We start from the raw sequence: 22,603 nt of genomic DNA on the forward strand, positions 1-22,603 counted from the left end.
TATTTGGTGTTGATAGTTAAATGACAGACTGGGCCATTATTCACGAAACATTTATGTTGTGTGGACATTACGTGGTCTTTGCTGAACAATTTATAGTTCACGCACCCCCCCCCCCCCCCCAAAAAAAAAAAAAAAAAAAAAAACCCACACAAACAAAACAAACACAAAAACACGCAAAAAAACCCCAACACACACACAAAAATGCAAAAGACAAACAAAAAACAACAACCCAACAACAACCATGAAATAGCGTGATTGTGTGCGTACCCGCTAAAAAGCGCTATCTTCGGGAAATGTTTAACAACAGTTCGTTGGTGTCAGCGTGCGTTTTGTGAATTGTATTGTATTGTATTGTTTATTAGCCAAAAACCTCTGTTTATAGGCGTACACAATGTTTGTACAGTTGAAACATGGTGGCAATAATTATAGCGTTACATAATATAATAATTTGGCAGGAAAAATACAGAGCACAAAAACTTTAATATGGATGGACAGAGTTGGTATTTGTTATTACTAAATATTGTAAAATACAGTGAATAAAGCCTCGGCTGTATTCGTCAAATGTATGTCCACTTGAGAGATCTGATATGGTGTGGTGGATTTATGAGCAAGTAGACAGACGGTTGAGGGAAAACTGGCTATAACTGGTTCCAACTACAGTTCGTCCCATCCTACAGAAATGGGTTTTTTTTTTGTTGTTGGGTTTTTTTGTTTTTGTATTTTTTTTGTAAATAATATCACTTTGGTTTGACATAAAAAGAAAAGTAAATGTGTTTTATAGATAACACATTAAAAAAAAAAAAAAAAAAAAAAAACACATTTAAAAAACAGTCTGTTCAAAAATAAATAACGTGTAGTAAATTCCATAGTATGAAAAAAAGGCGTTCCCTGTGAAAAGGACTAGATTTGTACGAGTATATGTCATCCATTTAGAGTGTATAAAAGGGTTGATTTTGGCTTATTGGCAATATGTTTAAAATTGTCCTTATCATTATTCCCATCTGCTCGGGATCCAATCACTGGCTTTCCAGAGGTTTGAACCATGTTTGAATATAGACACGTAAATTATACAGTTTTGGACTTGGACTTGATGACAATGTCAGAGTTGAGCTGTCGTAAGATGAACAGCTAATACTAGTATCTATATAGCCTGGTTTACAGGCATATTTTGTTCCCCTGGGGCAACTTTACCATATGGTCCAAACATATCCCTAGGGATAAACACATTTTCCCCTGATTGGCAATCACTGGCTTTCCAGAGGTTTGAACCATGTTTGAATATAGACACGTAATGCTTATCCTAGAAGTCAGAAGAACATGCTACTGTATACATGCCTATTATTTGGCTGTATGGAATGAGCTTTCAACGAAACATACTGGGTGTAGGGAATCCACTGTGCTACGTTGATGCGACCTACACAGCCAGTTCTTTCAGGTGGGCACATGCTGCTCTTGGTGGATGCATATGAGTTCAATGTTTTCTTCCTCCGCACCCTCCATCATAGCTGACTATAATCTTATATATACATCGTTTCCCCTGATGGTCGTGCCAGAATCAACATATGTGAGGCGTCAACTAGTAGCTTACTTTTGCACCCCACTTCTGTTTATTATGTATGTGACTAGCCCCAGGACCTGTTTTAATCAGAGAAGTTCCCTTGACACAATAACTCCTGGTAGGGGAGGGTTATAGGGTCGACCCTAACCCACTGCACACCCGCCTGGACTGCTTTAAGTTAAGGAAGCCATGACCGACTCCACTTAGCTACTTCACACGCGTGATTACCGCGAAATACGTAACCACAAGTTGTGCACCCCTTTATTCTTATGTAGGCCAATGAGCAATAACCGGTTGTCAGTCTATAAACGGGTAGAAGACCAGGAAGGTAAAGTCGGGAATTCCCATACAGCCATTATATCATAAGACAAATTTAGAGCTTTCGTCGCATTGCGAACTGATTTTAGCAGGTAATTCGCTTTTCTAAATTAGCATTTACTCACGCGAGTGGGGCTACCATTTTCTAGAAACCCTGTAATATGTATGTATATATGTAATATTTTTGTATGTATATGTACATGTATGTCCCAAATTCAAGTATATTTATTATGAATGTGCATGTAGATATTTAATTCCATTCTTGGATTTATGCACCATTGAATATGGGTGCCAGAAGAACGATTGATATTTCAATTTATTTGGTTTAAATTAAGTTTGGATTCCTTCTGGTTACAGAACCTATCAAACATTCTGGTTTTGGGGGAGTTATATCCCCATGATAATACCTTTGTTTTCTATTGTAGTGTAGTGTGAATGTGTGTGTTTGTATTCACTGCTGTGTTCTATATTTGTCGATGTTTGCAAGGGTGTGGATTAGTTTAATACTTTTTTGTATTCAACACTCCTTCCTTTCCACTTCTATCTGTTCTTCACGTAGTTTTACAAACTTCTATTTATCTTTGTCAAAGGCACATCAAGCTTTATAGCCAATCCTCGAATTTTGCATACAGTAGTAGTATTATCTGGATAGGGAATGGTGCCACATATCAGATTCAGTATAACCAAATTCGAAATATAGATAATTCCTCCTATAAAAGAGTAAATTTAATCATTTAAGATGGCGTGTGTAAAAATAATGACGGTAAACTGTCAGGCACTAGGAGATCCTAAAAAACGTCGACGTACTTAATTACTTAAAATGTAAAAATTATAATATTTATTGTCTGCAAGATACCCACTTCAGAGTAGAACTAGAACCATACATAAAAACATAATGGGGATATAAATGTGTGTTTAATTCTTACGTTGGAAATGCAAGAGGAGTAGCCATTATGTTTAATAATAACTTTGCATACGAAATACACAAAATAGAAAAAGACAATTCGGATAGATATCACTATAGAAGGAGAGAGAATTATTCTTACGACCGTATATGGACCAAATAGAGATAATCCTAATTTTTATGAAAATATTTTAATAATTTAGAAGATTTCCAAACTGATAAATATATAATGTGTGGCGATTTTAATTTAGTACTGAATCAGAATCTAGATACCAAACACTATAAACATATTAATAATCCCAATTCACGTAATACAATTATAGAAACGGCAGAAATTTTAGATTTAAAAAATCTAGCAAATCAAGCCAGACTAGACTTCTTTTTACTTTCAAATAATTTAATACCATACGTGCTAAAAATATTGTGATCGAAAATAGCTACCGATCTGACCATTCTGGTGTTGTTACCCACTTGAAAATAAGTGATGTTGAAAAAGGAAGTGGACTTTGGAAATTTAACAATGCATTGTTAAGAGATAAAGAATATGTAAAAGTTGTTAAAAATACAATTGAAAATGTGAAAACGCAATACGCAGTTTCTGTCTATTTAAGAGAAAGTATAAGTACAATACCCAAATGAAGCGATACAATTCGTAATAAATGACAAACCTTTTATGAAACTTTATTAATGGAAATAAGAGGCAAAACGATTTCATATTCTGCTTACAGAAAAAAGAAACAAAATGAATTAGAAAAACAAATATGTGACGAAATTAAATTATTAGAATGCAACGAAGAAATGACTGATTTAAATATAATAGAAGAAAAAAACTACAACTATAGAAATTAAGAGAAGAAAAATTAAAGGGACATTATATAAGATCAAGAGCGAAATGGGTTGAAGAGGGAGAAAAGCCAACGAGATACTTCTACAATATGGAATCGAGAAATTATTACAGCAAGTTAATATCAAGACTAGACTTAGAAAGTGGTGAAGAAATAACAAATCAGAAACAAATTATTTTAGAAACCCAAACATTTTATATATATATATATATATATATATATATATATATATATATATATATATATATATATATATATATATATAAAACTATTCTTCGCTGAAGTAAGTGAGAGATTACAGATAAATTAAACTGACGAGGAAACAGATGTACTGGAAGGAGAAATAAAATATTCAGAAGTGCTATCATTTTTTAAAAATATGAAAAATTAAAAAAGCCCTGGGTCTGATGGATTCACTGCTGAATTCTTTAAGTTCTTTTGGATTGATTTAGATTATTTTATCATTAGATTATAGTTATATTGTCAAAGAAATGTCTGAAGTCCAAAAGTTGGGTATCATTACCTGTATTCCCAAACCAAATAAACCAAAACAGGTTTTTTTTTAAATTGGAGGCCTTTAACGTTGCTTAACTGTACTCATAAACTTGGTTCAGGCTGTATTACCAATAGAATAAAAATAGTGCTTGATAAAATAATTAGTAAAGACCAAACTGGTTTCAGTAAAAGTAGATATATTGGTGAAATCATTCAGTTAATATATATCATGCACTACACGGACGTCCACGATATACCAGGTCTCTTGCTTTTGGTAGATTTTGAAAAAGCTTTCGACTCTGTATCATGGGCATTTATTGAAAAATCATTACATATTTTTAATTTCAAAATCTCAATTAAAAAACTGGATTAAAACTATTTAATAATTCAATGTCGAGAGTGATTTAAAATGGCTTTCTGCCAGGAACATTTAAATTAGAGGATGTAGACAAGGCGATCCACTTTCTTCGTATATTTTTATTATTTACGCTGAAATTCTAGCTATATTAATAAAAAATAACAAAAACATAAATGGATAACAATTGATGGTGAACACTATTTAATATCCCAATATGCAGAAAATACACTTTGTATACTGGATGGAACTCCTGGATCTCTGTTTAATACTTTAACAATATTAGAATATTATCTGGATTAAAAATAAATTATACAAAATCAAAAGCTACTTGGATAGGCAGTAAAACAAAACTCAAAAGAAGTCACCATTCAAGATGGAAATTGGAATGGAATACACAGAATTTAAGATGCTCGGAATAACGTTTACAGTAAATTTACCATTGATTGTTAAAGCGAATTACCCCCCACAAAAATAATGAAATTAAACTATTGATAAAACTATGGTTAATTAGGAAGTAAACGGTCTTAGGAAGAATAACCGTTTTAAAACACTAATAATACCCAAAGTTACGTATTTACTAACTGCACTGCCAAACCCATCCAAAAAAGTAGTTGACAATTTGAATAGATTATTTCATAAATTCATTTGGCAAAATAAACCCGATAAAATAAAACGAGTCTTATTAGCTCAAGAATTCAAAGATGGTGAATTACAAATGTTAAATATATATAATTTCATGATGGCTTTAAAATCATCATGGCTTAGGAGACTATTTTTAGGTAACCCGAAATGGACTAAACTGTTTGAAGCTACTACTAACTTATCCAATAGAGACCTTGTAATAAATGGAGATTATTATTTGAATATAAAAAGAAAGAAATTAAAAAACATGTTTTAGAGAGATGTTTTATACAGTTGGGAGTTAATTCAACAAAATAAAATTTTGGAAAAAAATAAAGACATTTTAAGCTCAAATATCTGGTATAACAGCAATATAACAATAAATACAAAACCATTCTGTTATAAAATTATTTAGACAAGGGAATAATAATCTTCTTAGTGAAGATGGAAATTTCTTTACATTTGAGAAATATATATATATATATATATATATATATATATATATATATATATATATATATATATATATATATATATATATATATAACGTAAACTTACACTTTTTAGAATATTCATCGCTTATAAACAGCATTAAGACATTTATAAATAAAGCAGACAATGTTAGAAATGGCCACTTTACATTTTTAACTAATCCGGTATTTCCGGTAAAATTTATTATTATACTTAAAAGTCAAAGAAATGTATAAATTATTAAATCACGAAATTATTACACCAACATCACAAATAACATGTAGAAACCAAGGTTTTGCTTTTGACTATTATAAATTGCCTTTTATAAGTGTCAAAGATACAACTTTGATGTCGTTTCAATACTGAATTATAGACCCGATACTGACAACTATCTTTTTTTACATAAAATTAAATACATAGATACTAACGAATGTACGTTCTGGGGAAGTTCACCAGAAACATTAACACATTTAGTTTACTATTGTAATAAAGTGACTAATCTGTGGCATGCTGTTGTAAATTGGATTTTAAACAAAAAAGCAATTCGAATAAAATTAAATAAAACAATTATTTTTTATTTGGACAAATAGGCGATACAAAAGACATATTTATAAACTGGCTGTTAATAAATATTAAATAGTATATATACAAGACAGAAATGGAAAAAAATGAAATAAATATAATAGCTGCTCAAAACGTTTTACAAAATAAATAGAAATAGAAAAATATATTCTTTTTAAAAACCGTAGATATGAAGAGTATAATACAATCTGGGCACCATGGAAACGACTTTTCAGTTCAAGAAAGTAATTTGATGGAAGAAAAGAGTAACAATTATCAAGCGAGCACTTGACGTGAATTTTGACATTATTAATTCACTATAATTACTATAACAGCTTTTCTTTTTAACAGTCCTTTCTAAACATATTTATTTTATGTCCCCATTACATCAACCAGCTTATTTAAATATATTTCTATTATCTAGCCATTTATAATGTGTTATTAATATTACTATCTACATGTACATATGCATTAGTATTAAATATATCATCATCAACATTATTTGTATAAGTATTACTACTTACTATAATCAGCATACTGCCACAATGTGTATGTACTCCTAGTATTTAGCGTGTATAATTTAATTCATCTTCTGTGAGGCGATGATTCAGGGCACCAATAAAATATTAAAAACACACACACACACACACACACACACACACACACACACACACACACACATATATATATATATATATAACTGTTAAAAAATCATTTACTAGGAATTTTTAAAACTAAGGAACAGTTTAAATAGTGTAACACCCGATTAAAAAAAATAAAACTCCAATAACTGGGCACACACACACACACACACACACACACACACACACACACACACACACACACACACACACACACACAGGGAATTCCCATAAACGGATAAATCATGGTTGACTTACAGAGTTTTTCTTATTTATGGATTATCATTGTTAACGGCAAATTGTAAACAACCCTATGTTCGATAAAAAAAAACCCCCAAAAACTGTCGTAAAATATAAGACTTGTCAAAATGCTGTTGATCAGACGTCTGAAGAACTCTTGGGGAATGGCCTGCCACTCTGCCATAAGAAGTTGACCCAGATCATGAAGGTTGGCCGGAGGGGCATGGTTATCCCGAACTCTCCTGCCTAATTCGTCCCAGGCGTGCTCTATTTGGGCCAAGTCAGACGAATATGCTGGCCAATCCATCCTGGCGATACCTTGTTGTCTGAGAAAGTCCGTTACCACCCTGGCGCGGTGGGGTCTGGCATTGTCATCCTGCAGAACTGCCCCGCCGCCAATCTGCTGAAGGCCTGGGAGAACCAACGGCCGGATAATCTCATTCAGATAGCGGATTCCATTCAGATTGCCATCCACCACATAGAGGGGGGTCCTGTGGTGGATAGAGATTCCGCCCCACACCATGACGCTGCCACCACCGAACCGGTGACGTTGTCTAACGTTAACGTCAGCGAAGCGCTCCCCAAGACGTCTGTAGACACGAACCCGACCGTCGTTGAACTGGAGACTAAACCTGGACTCGTCAGTGAACATCACTCGACCCCACTGAACACGTTGCCACCGCAGATGAAGTGTGCACCAGTGACGTCTGGCCGTTCTGTGACGTGGTAGAAGTGGTGGTCGAACAGCCTGGCGACGGCAGCGTAGATTATTGGCTCTCAGACGATTGCGTATGGTTTGATCAGACACTCGAGTTCCAGTCGCCGTCCGCAGATTGTCACGTAATCGGCGTGCAGTGGTTGTGCGTTGACGTAGAGCCATATTGGTGATGTAGCGGTCCTCTCTATTTGTAGTGCTTCGGGGTCTTCCCGAACGTGGACGATTTCGAACAGAATTCGTTGCTTGGTACCGTTGCCACAGTCGGCCAACGACACTCTGACTGACACCAAGTCTCAGAGCAACATTTCTTTGCGTATTGCCATCCTGAAGCCAAGCAATAGCCCTTCCTCGATCTTCGATAGTCAGTTGACGTCGTACCATTGTCGAATTTGGAGTGTGCACCGTATACGAACGCAGGCTCCAATTATACGGAAATTCAGCATTGGGAACATGGAATACACATGCAAAGCGTGCAAATGAAGCGCTTTGTGAAAAAGCAAGTTATGGGCACTTAGCAGACCTTTCGCTTTCGCCCTAATTTACGTGCAAATGTAAGCATGTTTTCGCCATTAGAACTAGTCGACAGTGTCAATGACAGTGGATTTTAATTCATTTATGGGTTGCTTAGACCCACTTTCGTCAAAATGGAACAATACCACGCGTGACATTATGGTCTAGCTAATATAATTGACATTCAGAAAATAATGTCGAAAATATCGTCTGACCCTTAAATTCTTTTGAGTAGTATATACATGTTGTGTACTTAGTATCTAACTGAGTGATATACATGTTATGTACTCATTATTTAATTGCGATATGCATGTTATATACTTGTTATTTAACTGGATGATATGCATGTTATGTGTTTGTTAATTACCTGAGTGATATATATGTTATGTATGTGTGCTCTAGTGGTGTCGTTAAACAAAACAAACTTTAACATGTACTCTTTATTTAATTGGTCGATATACATATTATGTATTCGTTATTTAACTGATTATATAATCATCTAACAGGGTGATATACATGTTATATATTCGTTATTTAACTGGTTATGTAATCATCTAACAGGGTGATATACATGTTATATATTCGTTATTTAACTGGTTATGTAATCATCTAACAGGGTGATATACATGTTATATATTCGTTATTGAACAGGGTAACAATCCTCTTATGTGCTTTGTTATTTCATTTACTTGCAGAAAGAAGAGCATGAAAGAGACATATATAATTTGTTGTGGCATCTTGAGTATCGCAATGACCGTTGCCGTTGCTAAGGTGAAGATGTTAACTTAAAAGAAATACTGGGCCGTACAAAGCCTACAATAACTAGGAGGGTAATAAAACAAATAAATCGGGGCACAGAAATATATACGATCTTCTTCAGGCCATTCTTAACTACTGCTACAAATCAAGTTTGACTTGTATGGCGATTTACCCATTTTTGATAGAGATATGGCCCTTGACCTTTTTACAGATCAAGTTATTTTATTGAGATATCCCCGTCGAACATAAGGCTGGTAGGTACAGGGTTCGCAGCCTGGTATCGGCTCTCACCCAGTGCGAGTTTTAACGACTCAATGGGTAGGTGTAAGACCACTACACCCTCTTCTCTCTCACTAACAATTATATAACAACCAACTCACTATCCTGGACAGACAGTCCAGATAGCTGAGGTATGTGTCCAGGACAGCGTGCTTGAACCTTAATTAGATATAAGCACGAAAATAAGTTGAAATGAAATGGAAGCTAGGAAACTTTGTTGGGTCCGGTAGGGGACTGGTATTGCTTGAACAATGCTCCCAGAATGCTTATTTCATTTTAGCTTGCAGACAACGAAGTGTACCTCAATCTTCCAGTTAAAAATAGATGTTCGAAGGATAAAATACACCGCATGGACGTGGCATCGAGGTTTCTAGTTTGTGGAATATGCGCGAAAGGTAATGAGAGACATATCGACAAGCACACAAAAAGGATCATATGTCGTCCGTGTCACCGTGGTTACTACAACAACGGGACGATGGACATCTGTAAGAAATGCAAGAGGTGTCGGGGAGCAACCAAAATTAAATGTACCCACAAAGATGACACCGTGTGCCAAAGTGACATCAGGAAGCTGAGAAAACAAAAAGGTTAGATTGTCAATTCAGTTATTCACTGGTCGTAGTAAATACACGGTACTTCTTCCTCTTACAATGTTTAAAGGTATTTCTGGCTAAAACATATTTTCTTGGTTAAAATATAAATTTCGGCACATCAGATAGTGTGGACTTTGTTTTCTGGGTGCCTAATAATCTTCAAGTTTGTTCCCAGCCCAAAATTGTGACATTTGTCTTCTTTCTGGTTTTTTTCTTTCTTTTTTTACTTTGTTTTTTTTTGGGGGCAGGGACTAATGAATAGAGTATATTTATATTTATGATTAGTCAAAGATTTCTGAATATTCAAATATCTGACATTTCAGTAGAATGTATTTATAAAACTTGCTCCTAAACTCCTTAAACACCAGGGGAGGCAAGCATGCACAAAAACATTGTAACCTTTAGCCTAAAGTTCACCACATGTATATGGATATTTAAGACTAAAGACAATTTAGGACAGATGCGCCAGCTTTTCTTCTTGTTTTTCATGGGTGGGTGGGGGGGGGGGGGACTTCGAATGTCGGTGAGGTGCAGACAAAAAAAAACCCCCCCCCCCCCCCCCCACACCATATGGGCGATTACGTCTGCCAATCCGTGGGTGTCGGTAGAGTTAAGGAAGGTGGTCGATGCCACTGTTAAGGCTTGCTACATCTCACCCTCATTACAAAATCCTCATTACTCTGGTAAACATGGCCTAGAGCCTGCCCCCCCCCCCCCCCTCTCGCTCTCTCTCTCTCTCTCTCTCTCTCTCTCTCTCTCTCTCTCTCTCTCTCTCTCTCTCTCTCTATATATATATATATATATATATATATATATATACACATACACATACACATACATATATATATATATATATATATATATATATACACGCACACACACAGACAGACACACACACACACACACACACACACACACACACACACACACACAGACAGACACACGCGCATGTACATATACACATTTATTTTGTACTTTGCTCCTTACTAAATAAGTACGTTCTTATTTTCTTATTTCAGGAAAAATGTTAAAACAACAAGGTTTAGTCCCTGCTAAAAAGAAACCAATTAGACAACATAGAAACCTAAAAACAGGAACAATATGTGAGACCAGCTTGTATGGTAAGGTACGTAGGCTACATATTCCAAGATAACTGCAACACCAGCGTCTTGGACTAAATGCACAATCTGACCAAATATGACATTGTATGTATATTTCTTTTTCTCGCATAGCCTATTACAAAATGTGTAAATGAATCACGTGTAATATACTTACCCTCAAAAGAAACGCAAATCATGGTTATATTTAGTTTGTAATAGAACAGGTTTACTCAGAGCCAGTTTAAGGATCCTCGGGGCCTGTAGGTTAAATAACAGCGGTTCTCCTTCCCAGGAGATATATATTTTGAGAGGAAAAATGACCTGGGGAAAATAAATGTACACATCACCGCGGCGCCCCCTGAAGCGCTAGGCCCGTAGCACGTGCTACATGTGCTACTAGGATAAACCGGCTCTGGGTTTTCTTGATTACAAAAAAGAAGTGTTTTATTTAACGACGCACTCAACACATTTTATTTACGGTTATATGGCGTCAGACATATGGTTAAGGACCACACAGATTTTTTTTTTTTTAGAGGAAACCCGCTGTCGCCACATAGGCTACTCTTTTACGACAGGCAGCAAGGGATCTTATATTTGCGCTTCCCACAGGCAGGATAGCACAAACCATGGCCTTTGTTGAACCAGTTATGGATCACTGGTCGGTGCAAGTGGTTTACACCTACCCATTGAGCCTTGCGGAGCACTCACTCAGGGTTTGGAGTCGGTATCTGGATTAACAATCCCATGCCTCGACTGGGATCCGAACCCAGTACCTACCAGCCTGTAGACCGATGGCCTGCCACGACGCCACCGAGGCCGGTACTCCTTGATTACAAATGCTCAAGTTGGGGAAATGTTAAACAGTATCAACATGTAATTCCGGTGAATCTCTTCTTTAAAAGCAAACCATGTGTGTTAATCTCTTCTTAAAAACAAATCATGTGTGTTAATCTCTTCTTTAAAAACAAATCATGTGTGTTAATCTCTTCTTTAAAAACAAATCATGTGTTAATCTCTTCTTTAAAAACAAATCATGTGTGTTAATATCTTCTTTAAAAACAAATCATGTGTGTTAATATCTTCTTTAAAAGCAAATCATGTGTGTTAATCTCTTCTTTAAAAACAAATCATGTGTGTTAATCTCTTCTTTAAAAACAAATCATGTGTGTTAATCTCTTCTTAAAAAAACAAATCATGTGTGTTAATCTCTTCTTTAAAAACAAATCTCTTCTTTAAAAACAAATCATGTGTGTTAATCTCTTCTTTAAAAACAAATCATGTGTGTTAATCTCTTCTTTCAAAACCCCCCCAAAAAACCCACCCATAATTTTTAGTGTTACAGTTGAAAAATATATTCGCCTTCCTTTTGATGTTCAGTATACATTAATATCTATTCCAGATGTGTCACTATGTCGTACCTGAAACCACGTCGTCGTCCACGTTTCGCCCAGTTACCGCTGATCCCGGAGATGAGGAATCCATTGATTTGGAAGAAGACGAACCACCAACCAAACAAACACACAATACATTTGTGATAGTTGGTAGGCATATCTCAAAGTCGCAGACCCTAGTTTTAATTCGTTAAAAAATGGACAGTTTAATTAGTATACAAACCCGTAACACGTTTGAATAAAGTTACTATAGAGTGAAGCAAGAATATGTGACATTGAAGCGTAGAGATACCCTTAAAAATAGACTAGGGCTCGCCTCCATAACCGTTACTTCTCAAAGATACGTACGTTTATAAACATATTTTTAAAATCCATGTCGTGGTATTGGAAACACCAGGCTGACCAGATATTCTTCGAATGTACGGAGATGGATAATCAAAATAACACATTCTAAGTAATGTCCGATTTCATTTAGTATTTAAAACACGTCTCTAACTGAAAAATACGCAGTAAAGTTTAAAAACTATGGCTTGTCACTTTAAGTATTTTACTCGGACTAACGCTGCTTTGGGGTTAGGAAGTACAATAATGCAAATGGATAGGACTATTTTCGGTGAATTGATAATAAATTCCTTGAGCGCTAAAACAGGAATCTAGGGCGCCCAGTGTGCACCCGACAAAAGGCAGATGTCTATGACGCAGACATCCCTAGACTACCATGCATTTATGATCAGTCAATACTGAACCCGATTGCAATATTAAAAATGTATAAATATACATATTCAGTATAGACAGGTCCCAGCCAACGAAAAACTGCAATTTTTTCCTGTCAACGTTTTCTCAGTGGATTCATCATCATGAACCATTGTACTTTGAAATTGGCTTCTGGGCCGCCTAGTAAGAACGTAAGAAACTGCCCTCCCACAAATGTAAAAAAAAAAAAAAAAAAATGTTGTAGGGAAAATCCACTTGTTCCTCAGCTAAGAATTTCGCGCATTCAGAGTTATACCCCGTACCACCCTGTTCCTGTTAGTAATTTAGTTAGTATATATATTTAAAATGTTTGGAAATAATAAAAAAAGTAAAAAATATTTCTTCTGCAAATTGTAAATGAGTAAAGATGTAAATAATTACTCATAGTGAAAAATGGTGTCTGCCCCATGCAGTTTGAAATGATATTTTCTCGACGTTTTAATCTACATGCATAGAATACAGATCTTCATCTAGTAGAGACAGATGATCAAACTAATAAACAAATATAGAGTTTAGTAGAATAAAAATAAATCGAGAAAGTATATTTCAAAATTCTCGAAACAGACGACATTCAGTTAGTTGACGTCTTGATGCGATTCCATGGCTTTTTTTTAATAATCTGACATTGTTCTTTTTATTTCAGTCATTGTAGCGACCTGTTTTGTGATAGCTATATCTGTAGCCGGTCTGATACATTGGTATGTGAAAAAGAGAAAACTCAAAACGAAGAATCTGAAGGACAACCTACTGTCTTCAAGTAGATCCACCAAGTTATCATCAGTAACTGAGTTAAGATTACACGGTTGTAGTTACCACGAGTCTAACACTGGGAGTGAAATCGAAATGGCTTCATCTGTACACACAGCGTTAACACCAGTTGCATGTTCATCAATGAATGCATTCGAATTAAAATCGTATGGTTCTAGGTTTTCCAAGTGCATGCATATGATCGATGAGGATAGATATGTAAGATTTCCAAGATGTTGTTCAGTGGACCTTCACACCAGTCGACGATTACAACGCCATTCCACGTCCTCCTTGACCAGCTTCCGAGCTGTAATATCGTTACAATTAGCCAACCCATCACCATCTGTTTCCTCCAGTGACAGCTGTGTGAACCTTTTCAACAGCAGGGACATGTCACTTTACGACCTTGAATATGATGAGACGGTGCAGAAACGAAGTGACATTCCCATCATTATCAACACCCTAGCAATGCCCAAAATCATCAATGGGGAAATCGGCTCCGAATGCTTTCAAAAATCAACGGACCCAGACAGCCAAAACATATTTAGTAACTACTACAAGGACAAAATGACCCAAACCCGAGTACTTCTTACTCCCAAAAACATCTTCAACGGACAGTGGGATATGTATGGAACTTTCAGTGAGGATGGTGGACGTCTAATGAAAGACAATTCCAGCGCTGAACTAATACTACCTAGAGGCGCGGTAGCTAAAGGTGACAGCGTGGAAATTCACGGTTCAGTATTCACAGACCTGGAACAGATGAAGGAGGCGTTCCAGCTAAAGCAGGACGAATGGATGACGTCTGTCGCCGTGGAGTATTACAAACAAGACGGTTCAAGGCCATTTGAGAAGGACGTGGTAGTACGACTTCAGCACTGTTTGTCGTCGGGTTTCAACCCGTCTTTCTTCAACGTATCGTGGTTCAAGAAGGATGACGACGGACGAATCGTTAAAGAAAAGGTGCCGCTAAAAGACGGACGCGATGACGATCTGGAGCAAGCGACCCCCTGGTTCGAGTTTGGCCCTGGAAGCACAGTCGTGATACACACGAGGCACTTCAGCGGGTTCTGCTGCTCGTACTGTGGACACGAGGGTATTCCTGTCTCGCTGACTGCCATGGTGTTTGGTTCATTTGAAGCAGCTCGTCACGAAGTTAGGGTCCTGCTGTATCTGTGGGATACAAAATGCTTCATAAAAGACTTTAACGTAAGTACCTTAAATGTGAGTGCTAACAACAAAAGGAATATTGTAGTGCGAGGGATTCATCTAGACAACCCAGCATAATGTTTTATTGAACCAAACATGCATAAACACCACTCCGGTGTCAGAGGTTTATTTCTCTTTATTTAGACTTAAGGTACTTGGGGAAATTCCTCCAAGACACTTGTGACATTAATATATGGTAAACACCGTCACTGAAGCTATCTTAAGGAATTCAGGTTTGTCATGGTAATGGTCTGCTAGTATTGGCCAAGCTTGTGTGATCGTATCAATGTGACTGGAATAAAATATAGTTCACTGAGATAGAGAGAGAGAGAGAGAGAGAGAGAGAGAGAGAGAGAGAGAGAGAGAGAGAGAGAGAGAGAGAGAGAGAGAGAGAGAGATATAGAGAGAGTGAGAGTCAGTCATTCAGTCAGTCAGTCAGACAGAGACAGAGAAACATAACAGAGAGGGAATATCTGGCATTAGAGAAAGACATGGTCAACTCTCCAACATATTATATGTGTGTATATATAACCATAATGGATTCAAGAATATGATCTAGAACGAACTTGTGTAGTTTTATGTTAGGGTGCTTTATGCCACATAAGTAAAAATGTCATGATTTACAATTAATGTCTATATGCATTGACCCCTAGTTGACAAGGGAAGGACATTTGGAATCCAGTGGATTTGAATGAATATTTTGTTTTCTACCTACCAATTCACCTTTTCTCTGTAAAGTTCACCAAAGAAAAATGTAGCTCATACTTCGCCCCAATGTTATCAAGACATTGTTCTTAACATACCGAACTTTATTATTATTATTTAATGATTGCACCCAGACCCCACCTGGCTATGAAATATTCAGGGGGTTTTCTTGCAAAAACAGGATTATATGATGAACGACGTCTGCCAGGGGATGACGAGGTTTTCGAAGCAGGAGGTACAGCTGCTGGACGACACGCCAGGACAGAGCCTGTTGATTTGCTCTCTACAGCCATGCGGGGATGGCGCCAGTAGGTGGCAGCACATTCTTAGACCAGACGGGGAAAAGCTTGTTTTCAAAAAGAAACAGGTATTTTAATGCTGTTTTGTTTTGTTCTGTTTATGTTTATGTTTATGTTTATGTTTATTTTTTTATTGTTTGTTTGTTTGTTTGTTTGTTTGTTTGGGTTTTGTTTTTCTTTCTTTCTTTTTGTTTGTTAGTTGTTTTGTTGTTTGGTTGTGGGGTTGTTGTTTTTTTGTTTGCTTGTTGTGGGGTTTTTGGGGAGAGAATTAATGATATTTTTGTCGAAGAAACTGAATTTTCCAAAGAGTAACCTATTTGCTTGGTTTGCATTTCTAGAAAATGTCAAAAATAGTGGGGTTGGGGAATTACATTTTTTATATGTATATATAAAAAAAAACACCTGAATTTTCCAAGCAGTATCTTGTTAGCTTGGTTTGTATTTGTAGATTCGAAAACTGAACAAAATAGTGAAATGCTGTCGAGAGTCAGGACCGCAGCTAATACAGTGGGCACTGAGAGGCGAGGACACCGCAGATGACGTGTTTCAGTGTATAGTCGACATACATCACGTGATTGACGAAGACAGTCACGCATCGGACAACGAAGATGGTCAGACAACTGTGTACATCTCAGACTTAATAAGTCCTTCGTCATCACGTATGGTAAGTGAATGTGTGTGTGTGTGTGTGTGTGTGTGTGTGTGTGTGTGTGTGTGTGTGTCTGTCTGTCGGTCTCTCTTTGTGTGTCTGTGTCTCTGTATGTATGTACCGGCCTAGGTGGCGTCGTGGTTAGGCCATCGGTCTACAGGCTGGTAGGTACTGGGTTCGGATCCCAGTCGAGGCATGGGATTTTTAATCCAGATACCGACTCCAAACCCTGAGCGAGTGCTCCGCAAGGCTCAATGGTACCACTTGCACCGACGATTGATCCATAACTGGTTCAACAAAGGCCATGGTTTGTGCTATCCTGCCTGTGGGAAGCGCAAATAAAAGATCCCTTGCTGCTAATCGGAAAGAGTAGCCCATGTAGTGGCGACAGCGGGTTTCCTCTCAAAATCTGTGTGGTCCTTAACCATATGTCTGACGCCATATAACCGTAAATAAAATGTGTTGAGTGCGTCGTTAAATAAAAAAAAGAAATGTTTTATTTATCTGGTTAAATAAAACATTTCTTCTTCTGTATGTATATATTTGTGTGGTATGTCTCTCTCTGTCCATGTGTGTGTGTGTGTGTGTGTGTACATTTCAGTGCTTCGTCATAACGTGTGTGTGTTTAAAAGAGAGAGAGAGAGAGAGAGAGAGAGAGAGACAGAGAGAGAGAGACAGAGAGACAGAGAGACAGAGTGTGTGTGTGTCTCACTGTATGTGAGAACAGCTGTGATGACAATATCAGGTGTTTGCTAAAGGTTAGTATATATTCTGCCCACCGGTGGCACCCGTCCAAAGGTTAATAAAACTTTTAATTTGCAAGGGATGTTTTTTTAACGAGCCCCCTCGATTTAAAAACGTACGCTTGCATTAAATGACCTGCAAAAAAGGCCAAACAAGATACCTTAAAGTACTTTATTGAGCCAGTTACAAAGGCGTCATATGTCGCTTATCAATGTTTTGGTTTATAACTAAATTATGGCTATGCAGCCATAAATGAGTACATTTCAACCTATTTTCGTGCTTATATCCAATTCAGGTTCAAGCATGCTGTCCTGGGCACACACCTCAGCTGCCCAGGACTGTGGGTTAGTTGGTAACTGTTAGTGGTTAGTGAGAGAGAAGAGGTGGTAGTGGCCTTACACCTACCCATTGAGTCGTTAAAACTCGCTCTAGGTGGGAGCCGCGAACCTTGTACCTACCAGCCTTATGTCCGATGGCTTAACCACGACGCCACCGAGGCCGGCTAAATGAGTACAAATAACTTCGTTAAAATATTTGCAAGACAGCTGCGGTGAGTGTTAGCCTAATAAGAATATATACACGGTATATATTTCAAGGTCCCAGCTCTTGCATTAAAAAAAATTCGACCCCCCCCCCTCCCCCCTCAATAAACTTCGCTTGATCCAGTCTAGACCCCTCCCTGTATAAATCGGCATAAATTACTGCAGACGTGCCTGTAATTTGATATATTATCATTTCCCCAATCATGTTTCGTTTCAGAGTTTGCAAGAAGTTAGTGATGACTTGAGAGAAACTGTAAAGTTACTAGCAGACAAGCTTACTGTGTACCAAACAGAAGAGTTGGGAAGACAGTTTGGAATTGAACACGTGTCTATCAACAGACCCATTGGGTACGTTGTTCGGTAATCAGTAACTGGGAACAAATGTGTAAATGTTTTATGTCTGAGGTTTTGTAACCTGTGGGATCTAGATCAGTCGGTAGCTAGAGTGCACACCTGAGATGCTTGGGTAGAAGGATCGAATCTTCTCAATGGATCCATTGTACGTTTTTGTTTTAAGCCGTTCCATCCAGTACCCCACGACTAGTACATATCAAAGGCCGTAGTATATACTGTCCTGTCTATGGACAAAAATACATATCAAAGATTCCTGGCTAATGTGGCAGGTTTTCTCTGAAGACTTCATGTCACAGTCCCCCACGCGTTCTGTAACCTCACCGTGATGCAGGGGTGTAACATTCTCTTTGAGAATGGCCAATACAGCACAAATTAACATTTTGAGTAAAAGTCAGTATCTATCTGTGATATTTGTATTTTTGCAGTTCTTTACACTGTTTTTATTTAAATCCTAAGTTTATTTGTTTGCTTTACCATAGTTTGACACCAAATAGCCGATGTATTTTTCGTGCTGGGGTGTCGTTAAACATTCATTCATTCATTCATGTCACAGTTACCAAACCAAAGATATACAAATGTATAGCTGCTGATTAATTAATAAATGTGCTCTAGTTGTGTAACTAAACAAAACATCCTTTAACTTGTAACCTGTGTTCTTGAATACAATACATATGTAGCAGTATCAGATTTTTCACATTTCCCAAACACAGAAAGGAAAACAGCTACGGGTGGGTCCAGACAATTTATTCGATATCACACAAAATGAAGACAAGGAAAAACACCCTACAAGAACAATAAAACAGCAATAAATATCACATCATAGAATACATATAGAATTCATGTATATGTCACCAAGTAAAATAATTTACGTATACATATAACATTTATATCACAATTTAAGCAAATGTATATCTTTTAATCATATTCATCTCATCATAAAAATAATGTAAATTGAATTATCCTGCTTTAAATCCTAAGTATTTAATGCCAAATTATAAAAACATTCGATAACATAAAGCAAATACATATAATAAGTACACTTGATGAACATGACAAATACAACTGGTCATATACCACAATTATACATAAAAAACTGATATTTGACAAACATGATACATAAAAACTCATACCAGGTAGATGACACCTGGGTGTAAGATAAACTGGATTCTCCAGCACACAGAAAGAACAGGACAATCTACAATTCAAATACAAGACATATGAAAGAAACTATTGACAATCATATATCGTTAAATACGATGAACTAACACACGTACACATACAAATACACATACACAATTAGCATGACATTCAGATTGTGGGTTTTCTTTAAGCCAGCTATCTTGAACAAATATTTATTCAATGTAATTTAATCTATATACCCAATATAAATACTCATTACTTTATACATTCATAAAGTAATTAAACAATAACTAGCCACAGTACTTTCTAAGGGTGTTAACTAACAGTGCATGTATACAAAACATACATATATTAAATAAAACAAAATACAGACTACCCGGTAACCTTTCAGATAATATCCATTTTCAAATAATACTTGCAGTTCCACCTTTAAAAATGAAATCTGGCCTGACAATATAATCTTAGCAGGAGAAATAAACCTGAACACTTAGAGACAAGTTGTTTTATTCCCTGATGGGCTTGGGAGAGGAGTTTGAGAACAATAGCTAACATGCAAGGCAAGTAACGTGCGTTAGTACAGTGTAAGCTGAAAGAAACGAATACCACAATTACAAGTTACCAGCCTATTGTTTGACATAACCTGGCTAAGGATAAAATAAAACATTAGTTACACAATAAGCTGACAGCAGGCAAGCTGTAAATAAAACATACAAAAGCTGATAGCAGGCAATATCTGCAAAAAACCCATTAAATACAAATCCTAACTAAAACAAATACCACATACTTCCACACATACATACATACATACATACATATATACATACGTACATTTCTCCCATCCCTAGCCATGCAAGACAGGCGTATTCCTTGACGTCAGCCCATGCGGAATAAATCGGTCTTGCATGACCACGTGACTTCTGTAGTTTGAGCTGATATTAACATTGGGTGACGTCACGTAAATGGCAAAATAACGCAAGAAATGCTTTTTATATTTCATAAAAACAAGGAAACCTGCTGTCATAATGAAATTATACTTTCATTTTCGGTTTATACTTTTAGTATAAACCATTTTTGGGTACGATCTTTTCAATGGTTATATTATTTTATTGTAAGATAAAAAATATAAAAAAAGTAGGTTTTTCACGTTTTCCAAAAATGTTTGTTTTTCATCTACTGGATGGGAGAAAAATAACCTCCATTATGTATCCATGTGGGACAGGGCTATTCCACCCTCGGGTACATAATATGATGTCAGAGTCTCGGCAAGCCTCGACCCTGACAACAAATTATTACATTTAGTTACACCACCACTGTCCTTGTTGCCTTGCATATTGCATACAATATATTTTATAAGGTTCCTGTCATTTGCTGTCATGTTGTGTCTTGATCATATTTTGATTTTTTTTCCAGACATAATCCTGACAGTCTATCAACCAAAATAAGTATTTTAAATAAATGTATCACAAAAAATCCAAGAGACTTTGAAAAAAACAATCTACAGCGTGTTCTTGGCGAAATTGGAGTACATGGAATACTCGATGACCCTGGCTATGCATTTCCAGAACTTCCGGTAAAGTCGTATCAGACCGATTCGTACAAAAAACCGATTCAAGTAGCCGAAGATTCTCAGAATACGACTCCAAAGGAGCGTATCAATGGTGATCACGTATGCTGTGAGTCGCCCGAAGAAGACTCGGACGCCATATAACCTTAATTCTAAAGTTTAATGCTACCAAGTGTCACGACGAAGCTGACCAACTCGATGGTTGCGTTGTAATTTTCCCAACTCCTGACTTACGATAGGTGCGCTCAGATTAACAACTAATCAGTTGTAGGAGTTGAATGCAACGATAATCAGAGTTGTAAGAGCGCTTAGACTAGCAACTGGACAGTCGTAGAAGTCGTGAGAGCAGAAAGTTAGCCATCTTTATTGTGGCAGTTGATAGTCTGACCCTAGTGAAATAAAACACATCTTTCTTTTTCAAAGAAGACATGCACTGAATGCAAAGATGTATCAAGGTGGAAACACACTAATCACAACAAAAATGCATGCTCCTTACTCAGTAGCTATCCACTTGTGACACAAAGCGCCACTGGGACGCTCTAAGCCACTTACGTGGACTGTTACCGGGTTCAGGTTAAGCCAGCCATTTGTCGCTAACGCTTGGTAGACTGATTTTTACGCTATCCATTTCAGGAACCAATTAAAATAGTTTGCAAACGTTTAGTAAAAACGGCTGGCAGAACTTAGACCAGTTTGGAGCATGGTCTTTGCTCTGATAGGCACATGTGCAGGAAATTGTGCAGGGGGTGGATGGTCTAGACTGTGGCGAGGTAAGTTTTTAGGGGGTCGGGTCATATTTCACGGGACACTACAGTGGGGAAAAAAGAAAATTCGCTTGGAGCAGGGGTGATTCGACCTCCCAAACCTGTCGCTGTTGAAAAAATGTACATGCACACTCATTTAAGAGACTTCGTTGACTTTGCGTTCTGCGTTTTAGCGACTGATTTCTTGGGATTATTCAGTTTAATTCAAACCATTTATTTATATATTGATCATATAAAATGGCATGCATTGGACAACATAATAAGAACATAAAATGGTTAAATCAGACGTATAGTAATAGTACTGTATTTTTTTTGTTCGTGCTTATATCCAATTAAGGTTCAAGCACGCTGTCCTGGAAACACCTCAGCTATCTGGGATGTTAGTCCAGGACAGTAGGTTAGTTGTTAGTTGGTTAGTGGTTAGTGAGAGAGAAGAGGGTGTAGTGGCCATACACCTACCCATTGAGCCCTTATTAAGAACTCGCTCTGGGCTGCGAACCATGTACCTACCAGCCTGTAGTCCGATGGCTTAACCACTGCGCCACTGAGGTCGGTTAGTACTGTAATCATGGTAATGACTATGGTTCGCAGCCCAGAGCGAGTTCTTAAGGGTTCAATGGATAGGTGTATGGGCAGTTTCACGGGAAAGGTTACACTACTCGTTAACTGGAATAACATTTTCGTAAATTTAAAGCTCTGTTCTGCTGAAATTTGATAGGTACCTGTGTGAATGGAATAGCAACTTACAAACCACATTTTATTGAAATAACT

The 22,603-nt window shown here is 37.0% G+C and overlaps 1 protein-coding gene across 1 annotated transcript; it reads left to right on the forward strand.

The window, feature by feature from the left end:
- The first annotated feature begins 1,879 nt into the window (after positions 1 to 1,879).
- LOC121382382 lies at positions 1,880 to 22,122 on the forward strand. The gene is made up of 10 exons (XM_041511969.1): positions 1,880 to 1,968; positions 8,936 to 9,011; positions 9,559 to 9,865; positions 10,891 to 10,997; positions 12,371 to 12,512; positions 13,759 to 15,071; positions 15,958 to 16,143; positions 16,524 to 16,739; positions 18,228 to 18,358; positions 20,915 to 22,122. Exons 2-10 carry the CDS (start codon positions 8,946 to 8,948, stop codon positions 21,210 to 21,212), a joined length of 2,766 nt encoding a protein of 921 aa, XP_041367903.1. The 5' UTR covers positions 1,880 to 1,968; positions 8,936 to 8,945; the 3' UTR covers positions 21,213 to 22,122.
- Positions 22,123 to 22,603: the final 481 nt, after the last annotated feature.

This window comes from Gigantopelta aegis, chromosome 9 (genome assembly GCF_016097555.1).
Source record: "Gigantopelta aegis isolate Gae_Host chromosome 9, Gae_host_genome, whole genome shotgun sequence".
NCBI lineage: Eukaryota > Metazoa > Mollusca > Gastropoda > Neomphalida > Peltospiridae > Gigantopelta > Gigantopelta aegis.